An 8,811-nucleotide genomic window follows, 5' to 3' on the forward strand; every position below is an offset into this window, starting at 1 on the left:
TTCATCCTTCTCGTCCTTCTCGTCCTTCTCGTCCTTCTCGTCCATTTAGTCCTTCTCGTCCTTTTCGTTTTTTCCGTCCTTTTTGTCCTTTGCGTACTTTTCGTCCTTTTCTTCCTTTTCTTCCTTTTCGTCCTTTTAGTCCTTTTCGTCCTTTTCGTTTTTTTCGTCCTTTTCGTATTTTTCGTCATTTTCGCCCTTTTAATCCTTTTCGTGCTTTTAGTCCTTTTAGTCCTTTTAATCCTTTTCGTCCTTTTCGTTCGTTTCGTCCTTTTCGTCCTTCTTGTCCTTTTCGTCCTTTTCGTCGTTTTCGTCCTTTTCGCTATTTCCGTTCTTTTCGTCTTTTTCGTCCTTTTCGTCCTTTTCGTCCGCTGTTCTAATTCATAATTCGCACAAATCCTTTATATCCTGTTAATTCTTTTAATCCTTTTATTATTAATCATTTTAATCCTCTTTATCCTTTTCGTCCTTTTTGTCCTTTGCGTGGTTTTCGCCCTTGTCGTCCTTGTCGTCCTTGTCGTCCTTGTCGTCCTTGTCGTCCTTGTCGTCCTTGTCGTCCTTGTCGTCCTTGTCGTCTTTGTCGTCCTTGTCATCCTTGTCGTCTTTGTTATCCTACTCGTCCTTTTCGTCCGCTGTTCTAATTCATAATTCGCACAAATCAACATATCCTTTTAATACTTTTAATTCTTTTATTAATTTTAATCCTTTTAATACTTTTAATCATTTCAAACCTCTTTACCCTTTTTGTCCTTTCCGTCCTTTTCGTCCTTTTACCCTTTTCTTCATTTTATGTCTTTGTCGTCCTTGTTGTCCTTATCGTCTTCGTCGTCTTTGTCGTCCTTGTTGTCCTTATCGTCTTTGTCGTCCTTGTCGTCCTTGTCTTGCTTGTCGTCTTTGTCGTCCTTGTCGTCCTTGTCGTCCTTGTCGTCTTTGTCGTCCTACTCGTCCTTCTCGTCCTTCTCGTCCTTCTAGTCCCTCTGGTCCTTTTCGTCTTTTCCGTCCTTTTTGTCCTTTTCGTCCTTTTCGTCCTTTCCGTCCTTTTCTTCCTTTTCGTCCTTTCTGTCATTTTCGTCCTTTTCGTCCTTTAAATCCTTTTCGTCCTTTCCGTCCTTTTCGTCCTTTGCCTCATTTTCGCCCTTTTCGTCCTTTAAATCCTTTTCGCCCTTTCAGTCATTTTCGTCCTTTTCGTCCTTTTAGTGTTTTTCGTCCTTTTCGTTTTTTTCGTCCTTTTCGTACTTTTCGTCATTTTCGCCCTTTTAATCCTTTTCGTCCTTTTAGTCCTTTAGACCTTTTAATCCTTTTCGTCCTTTTCGTCCTTTTTGTTCTTTTCGTCCTTTTCGTCCTTTTCGTCCTTTTCGTCCTTTTTGTCCTTTTCGTCATTTTCGTCCTTTTCGCCATTTTAATCCTTTTCGTGCTTTTAGTCCTTTTAGTCCTTTTAATCCTTTTCGTCCTTTTCGTCCTTTTCGTCCTTTTCGTCCTTTTTGTCCTTTTCGTCATTTACGTCCTTTTCGCCATTTTCGTTCTTTTCGTCTTTTTCGTCCTTTTCGTCCTTTTCGTCCGCTGTTCTAATTCATAATTCGCACAAATCAACATATCCTTTATATCCTTTTAATACTTTTATTAATTTTAATCCTTTTAATCCTTTTATTATTAATCCTTTTAATCCTCTTTATCCTTTTCGTCCATTCCGTCCTTTTCGTTCTTTTCGTCCTTTTTGTCCTTTTCGTCCTTTTCGTCCTTTTTGTCCTTTTCGTCCTTTTCGTCCTTTTTGTCCTTTTCGTCATTTTCGTCCTTTTCGCCATTTTCGTTCTTTTCGTCTTTTTCGCCCTTTTCGTCTTTTTCGTCCATTCCGCCCTTTTCGTCGTTTTCGTCCTTTTCGCCATTTTCGCCATTTTCGTTCTTTTCATCTTTTTCGTCCTTTTCGTCTTTTTCGTCCATTCCGCCCTTTTCGTCCTTGTCGTCCTTGTCGTCCTTGTCGTCTTTATCGTCCTACTCGTCCTTCCAGTCCTTCTCGTCCTTTTCGTGCCTTTCGTTCTTCTTGTCCTTCTCGTCTTTCTCGTCTTTCTCGTCTTTCTCGTCTTTCTCGTCTTTTTCGTCCTTCTCGTCTTTCTCGTCCTCTTTCCTCTCGGCCTCTCATCCTCTCATCCTCTCATCCTTTCATCTTTCATCTTTTCGTCCGTTCATCCTTTTCATGTTTTTTATCTTTTCCTTCTTTTCCTTTTTTTCATTCTTTTCATCCTTGTCATCCTTTTTTTTTTCTTCATTTTTATCCTTTTCATTCTGTTATCCTTTGTATCATTTTTAGCTGTACTATTCTTTTTCACTTTTATCCTGTCGTCCCCCCGTCTTCTCATCCTCTCATCCTTTCATTTTCTTATCCGTTTTTCTATCATCCTCTCATCTCCTCATCCTTTTATCCGTTCTTCTTCTCATCCTCTTATCCTCTGATCCTTTCGTTCTCTCATCCTCTCGTCCTTTCATCCTCTCATCCAAAATTCGTAAAACGACTGTCCGTTGTTCTAATTCATAATTCGCACAAATCCTTTATATCCTTTTAATACTTTTAGGGCGGGTTTATACAAAGATGAGATCAAATAAGACTGAATTTGGCAAATGACATATCTCTAAGAAAATAGAGGGCGGGTGGGCGGGGCTAGTACTTGCTAGGAAAAAACTGACTTTCGCAAATGACTTACCTTCTAAGAAAAAACAGGCCGGGTGGGTGGGGCTAGTACTTGCTAGGATAAGACTGATTTTGGCAAATGGCATACCCTCTAAGAAAAGAAAGGGTGGGTGGCAAGAGCATTGGAAGATTTTTTAGATTAAAAAAACAGAGACTCTAGAAACTCCTAGGATTCGTTCAAGTAATTTCAAAAACAAAGGTTTTTCGAATTTGTTTAACAAAATATAAACCCCTGTAGCGTAAATACTATTACTGGAGGGTTCCGCCTTCTACGACGAGCGGATCACACAGACAGGATTAAGAGGATTAAGAGCTCTTACGAATTGCACTTACAGTCACTACTGCGATTGCGCCGAGTGACAAAATTCCTTCCATGGCAAGTGGATAACGCAGAGAGTCGCAATTCAGTTCCACCCGTGACGAGAAAGACTGGAACTGTGAAAGGTTGTTTAAAATTTTCATTTTTTTCCGAAAAGCTAAAAGTCTAAATTAAAAACTAAGGCAGATTAATAAACTACAAATAAGACACCTTTAATTTTTCCAAAATACAGACAGACGGAAACGAGAGACTAACTTTTTCATACGCTGGGAGTCATGAAATGTCGAGAAAACAAGATAAACACGAAAGTCAACATTTATAAATAAATACACTACAAATATAAGATCTGTAAATAAGGTTAAGGTGAAAAATTTAACGGTGGTTATTTTTAATGATGCAACTTGTCAACTAGAGATTTTTATGTTCAACGTACAATTTTCTAAAAAAAAAAATACGACAGTGAGCTTTAGAAAAATTTATTGTGATTCTGTCATTCTACAGGAGAAAACTGTGGCCATTTCTCGTGCAAACACCTTATAATATCAAAAGCTGTCTCTTCAGGGGTATCTTTCTGTAAAGCGCACATAGCAACAACACTTTCCGCCTCTTCGTCGCTAGCAGCCACCTCTTTGGCCAACTTTTTAAATTGTTCCACATTGATTTCACCATCGTCATTAATCAGTTCAATTTCTTTCAAAACGCAAAGCGCCATAGCTTTTAATTTCGGAACTTCAGTTCTATCTTCACCATTCAAACTTACCTTGATGTCTTCAGGAGTCACACCAATTGCATCTCTACAGTGTTTGCTATATGGTTCGAGAGTTGCCTTTTGTCGGGGAGTCAAAGCCTGAAAATAAATAAGAAAAAGACGGAATTCAAAAGAAAATAATTTACCAAAGCTGACACTAGAAATGTGGCAAAAAGTAACCACCGTGTGCTCGCCATGCCAGTCAAGGTACTTTTATACGGATTTTGTGCGTTGTTGTGACAGCTTTTAACTCGTTATCGCCAAAAAGTGAAAGTTTATTGGGTCTAAATTTGAGCAAATGCACACACAAATCATAAAAATGTTTATTGTCCAGTGGCGGTTCGTGACTTAAATTTAATTTTTCCTCTTTTACTAGCAGCCACCAGTCTTGCCAACTTTTTTAGTTTCTCGACGTTGATGTTACCATTGTCATTAATAAGATCGATTTTTTTCAAAACGCAAAGATTCAGAACTTTTAAATTTGGATCGTCATCTATCTCTTTGCCAATCAAACCTTTCTCAATCTCTTGAGGAGTCACACCGGTTTGATCTCTACAGGGTTTGCTGTATTGTTCGAGAGTTGCGTTTTGTTGGGGAATGAAAGCCTGAAAGTAAAACGGAAATGACGGAAGTTGGAAAATGAGCGATTTACCAAAGCTGACACTAAAAATGTGATAAAAATCAAGCACTTCATGTTGACTACGTACTTTATGCATAGTTGTAACCTTTAATTGCATTGTTTTTCATACTATTATCACCAATGAGTTTATCAAGTTTAAAGTTTAATAACACGTTAATATTGTGCAGTGGTGGTTCGTGACTTTAAGTCTAGATTATTTCTACATTTAAAGCAAACTCGGTTCTGATTGGTCGCTTGTGCGGTGATTATCATAAACCCAAGCCACATTATTAAAAAAATTGGTCCTGTTTTAAATACGTTTTAAGTTTTCTGTTGCGAAAAGAAGATTACGAACAAGAAAAAAAGGCAAAATATTTTGGCTTAAATGTAGACTTCTGTTCGCGAATTTATAATTTATTATTAATAAATATTAGTGAAAATGTGTTGTGTTAGTACTGTGAACACGAACGAAAGTGGATATTTTTCCGAAAAGGACCGAAAACAGAGAAGTACGACTTCAGTTTGAATTTATCAAGTTCCGTGATTCGTTTACTCGACAATGTTTAAATTTTGGAAAACATTCCGAAATGGTTGAAGTTGTTCGGTCAAAGCTATAGATTTTCACGATATAATTAAATGAAATTTAGACATAATTAATATTATTTATAATGTTTAAATACAATACGTATTAGTATATGATTACCAAATCGAACACCGTTTCCTTAAAAACACAAAGTTACTAAAAACAAAGCAATTTGTTTAAATATTATTAAATTAACCCCGAAAATGTGCAATTTCCCGGCCAAAATATGAAAAATTATTTTGCAATCTCATCGTGACGTACGATGACGTCACTGTTACGTGAGCTACCTGTTCAAAGGTCGCATTTTTCGGCCCCTTGTGTTCAGTTTAGATTTCGATCTGATGGCAGCAACATTGGAGCTCCGGTTTGGCTTACAAGTAGGGCTCTTTTCGCGGATTTCTAATTTATTATTAATAAATATTAGTGAAAATGTGCTATGTTGGTGCTGTGAACACGAAAGAAAATGTATATTTTTCCGAAAAGGACTAAAAACGGGGTAAGTACCACTTCAGTTTTAATTTATCGGGTTCTATGATTCGTTTACTCGACAATGTTTAAATTTTGGAAACGGTTGAAGTTGATCGGTCAAAGCTTCTTACAACATAGATGGTACTTCAATTAAGCTATGTGAGTCTATTAAAGATCTTGGTATCCTCTTTGACTGTAAGCTTAGTTTTGTCGATCACATTAATGATATAGTTTCCAAATGCTTTCGGACGTATGGATTTATTTACAGAAATTGTCGTGACTTTAAGCGTGTCGATACGTTATAGACTTTATTTTTCGCATTAGTCAGATCGAGAATTGAATATGGTGCCTTGATTTGGTTTCCAATTTATCAAAACCATATTGAGTATATAGAGTCCGGTCAACGCTTGTTCTTAAAATGTATGTCCTTTCTTTTGGATGGGGTCTATCCTCGTCGAAGATATGACCACTCTTTATTACTATTAAGATTTAATTTTTTATCGTTACATAAAAGACGAATTATTATCGCCATTAAATTTTTAGTTTTTTTAGTTAGAAATCAAGTAGACTGTCCTAAAATGCTTGAGTAATTATTTTTTTTTCTTAAGAAGATCTCCAATTATTATTATGTGTAGTTATTTCAATCAAATTTCTCACTAATGTGATATAAATTTCGACTCGATTAACAAAATTGTTGGTTGTGTTAAGCAATCATTCTTTGGGTAGAATTTTGTTTTCTTTTTAGTTTTACTTTCTGGTATCGTTTGTAGGGTTCTTTCTACGACGAGCGGATCACACAGACAACCGCAATTCCACTTCACCCGAAGCGAGAGGATCAAGAGGGTTAAGAGCTCTTACGAATTGCACTTGTCACTTGTCCTATGGCAAGTGGATCACGCAGAGAGTCGCAACTCTACACCACTGGTGACGAAAAAGACTGAACCTGTGAAATGTTGTTTAAAATTTTCATTTATTCCGAAAAGCTAAAAGTCTAAGGTAAAAATTAAGGCGGATTAATAAACTACAAATACGAAACCTTTAATTTTCCCAAAATACAGACAGACGGAAACGAGAAACGTACTTTTTCATACGCTAGGAGTCATGAAATGTCGAGAAAACATTAAATTAGTAAAATTCATCGCGTAGACAACACAGTAGAATCCAAGTGAACAAGATAACACGAAAGTCAACATTGATAAATACAGTACAAATACGAGATCTGTAAATAAGGTTAAGGTGAAATATTTAATAGTGGTTATTTTGAGATAAATACAAAAATAACTATGTCAGACCATTAAAAGATGGCATGCTTGATTAATGATGCAACTTATCAACTACTGTGGGCAGTTCCAAGTCTACTTTTTGTAGATGGCATCGTTTTTCACAAAAAATAATTTTTGTGTGATTTTTGTGTTCAATGTTGAATTTTGTAAAAAAAAATACGACATTGAGCTTTAGAAAATTTTATTGTGATTCTTTCATTCTACAGGAGAAAACTGTGGCCATTTCTCATGCAAACACCTTATAGTACGAAAAGCTGTATCTTCATGAGTATCTTTCTGTAAAGCACACTTAGCAACCTCACTTTCCGCCTCTTCCTCGCTAGCAGCCACCAGTTTGGCCAACTTTTTTAACTTTTCCACATCAATATCGCCATTCTCATTAATCAGATCAATTTTTTTCAAAACGCAAAGAACGTGAGCTTTCAGTTTCGAATCGTCGGTTTTATCTTCACCATTCAAACCTGTATCGATGTCTTGAGGAGTCACACCAGTTGCATCTCTACAGGGTTTGCTATATTGTTCGAGAGTTGCGTTTTGTTGGGGAGTTAAAGCCTGAAAATAATTGTTTAAATAAGAAAACGGCGAAATGCAGAAGAAAATAATTTACCAAAGCTGACACTAAAAAAGTGGCAAAAAGTAACCACCGTGCGAACGCCATGTCAGTCAAGGTACTTTTGTACGAATTTTGTGCGTCGTTGTGACAGTTTTTAACTCGTTATCGCCAAAAAGTGAAAGTTTATCGGGTCTAAATTTGAGTAAATGCACACACAAATCATAAAAATGTGTATTGTCCAGTGGCGGTTCGTGACTTAAATTTAATTTTTACTCTTTTACTCTACAGGGGAAAACTGTGGCAAGTTCGCGTGCACACATCTTATGGTACGAAAAGCTGTATCTTCATGGGTAGCTCTTTTCACAATTTAGACATAATTAATATTATTTATAATGTTCAAATATGGTAAGTAACTATTAATATGTGATAATCAAACCGAAAACGGTTTTACTAAAAACGCAATGGTATTAAAACAAAGCAATTTGTTTAAATATTGTCAAGTTAATCCTGAAAATGTCTAATTTCCCGGCCAAAATATGAAAAATAATTTTTACAATCTCGTCGTGACGTGCGATGACGTCGCTGTCACGTGAGCTACCTGTCCAAAGGTAACGTTTTTCACTCCTTTGTGTTCAGTTTTAATTTCTGTTTGATGGCGACAAGATCGTCGCGTCCTGTAAAAGTAGAGCAGTTTCCCGAATTTCTAATTTATTATTAATAAATATTACGGAAAATGTGATGTGTTATTGTTGTGAACACGGAAGAAAATGGATATGTTTCCGAAAAGGACGGAAAACAGAGTAAGTACGACTTCAGTTTTAATTTATCAGGTTCCGTGATTCGTTTACTCGACAAAGTTTAAATTTTGGGGAAATTTTCGAAACGATTTAAGTTGGTCGATAAAAACTATACATTTTCACGATTTAATTAAATAATATTTAAGCATAATTAATATTATTTATAATGTTTAAATACGATAAGTATAATTAAATATTTAATCCTCGATTAATTTAATAGGAAATGTAGAATATGAGCCTGTGATTGGGTAAAACGTGCCCGTTGCCTAGTAACGAACCTCAATTAAAAGTTAATCGCGAATTCGTTCTCTATAAGCCAGGTCTAAAAGTATGAAAAGGATATAAAGTGATGTGCAAATGTGCTAATAAGCTCGTGAGTGATGTTTTCTTGGGTTAGTCCTGTTTGTATTGTGGTCGATAGTGCTGTTTTTTCTTTTATTTTATTTAGTTGTTTGTATATTTATTATTATGTAGTTTTTATATTTTGTCCTGTAATTAGGGAAACCTGTGGGACAATAAACTTATTATTATTATTATTATTATAAAGGAGGTAAGACGATGAAAGGACGAGAGCATGAGAGGATGAGAGGATAAGAGTATAAGAAAACGAGAGGATGAAAGGATAAAAGAATAAAAAGCATAACAATGATGAAAGGATGCAAAGGATGAAAAGGATGAAAAAGATGAAACAAAAGGAAAAGATAAAAAGGTGGAAAGGATGAAAGAATGAAAGGATGAAAGGATGAGAGGAAGAGGGGGCG

At 36.0% G+C, this 8,811-nt stretch overlaps 2 protein-coding genes across 2 annotated transcripts; both read right to left on the bottom strand.

Moving 5' to 3' along the window:
- Positions 1-779: 779 nt before the first annotated feature.
- LOC135124682 (prostatic spermine-binding protein-like) lies at positions 780-1,935 on the bottom strand. The gene is made up of 3 exons (XM_064049914.1): positions 1,824-1,935; positions 1,499-1,557; positions 780-935 (listed from the first exon to the last, which is right to left on the bottom strand). The coding sequence occupies exons 1-3, from the start codon at positions 1,933-1,935 to the stop codon at positions 780-782; spliced, it is 327 nt and encodes a 108-aa protein (XP_063905984.1).
- Positions 1,936-3,472: 1,537 nt separating this feature from the next.
- Positions 3,473-7,413, bottom strand: LOC135124684 (uncharacterized). Its single transcript, XM_064049915.1, has 5 exons — positions 7,308-7,413; positions 6,898-7,252; positions 4,400-4,410; positions 4,140-4,352; positions 3,473-3,957 (listed from the first exon to the last, which is right to left on the bottom strand). The coding sequence occupies exons 1-5, from the start codon at positions 7,356-7,358 to the stop codon at positions 3,490-3,492; spliced, it is 1,098 nt and encodes a 365-aa protein (XP_063905985.1). The 5' UTR covers positions 7,359-7,413; the 3' UTR covers positions 3,473-3,489.
- Positions 7,414-8,811: the final 1,398 nt, after the last annotated feature.

The sequence above is a fragment of the Zophobas morio genome, unplaced genomic scaffold (genome assembly GCF_036711695.1).
Source record: "Zophobas morio isolate AGI-343-1 ecotype UQ-CSIRO unplaced genomic scaffold, CSIRO_AGI_Zmor_V1 ptg000007l, whole genome shotgun sequence".
Taxonomy (NCBI): Eukaryota; Metazoa; Arthropoda; class Insecta; order Coleoptera; family Tenebrionidae; genus Zophobas; species Zophobas morio.

Bases quoted from the DNA above. Each gene is read 5' to 3' on its own strand.
- LOC135124682 (XM_064049914.1), bottom strand. From the start codon at position 1,935: ATGGACGAAAAAGACGAAAAGGACGAAAAAGATGAAAAGAACGAAAAT. The intron at 1,558-1,823 runs GCGAAAAAGACG...GAATTAGAACAG, and splicing joins GGACGAAAAAGACGAAAAGG to CGGACGAAAAGGACGAAAAG. The intron at 936-1,498 runs GTAAATGACGAA...AAGGACGAGTAG, and splicing joins ACGAAAATGGCGAAAAGGAC to GACGACAAAGACGACAAGGA.
- LOC135124684 (XM_064049915.1), bottom strand. From the start codon at position 7,358: ATGGCGTTCGCACGGTGGTTACTTTTTGCCACTTTTTTAGTGTCAGCT. The intron at 7,253-7,307 runs GTAAATTATTTT...AATTATTTTCAG, and splicing joins CTTTTTTAGTGTCAGCTTTG to GCTTTAACTCCCCAACAAAA. The intron at 3,958-4,139 runs GCAAGACTGGTG...TCCGTATAAAAG, and splicing joins TCGAGAAACTAAAAAAGTTG to TACCTTGACTGGCATGGCGA.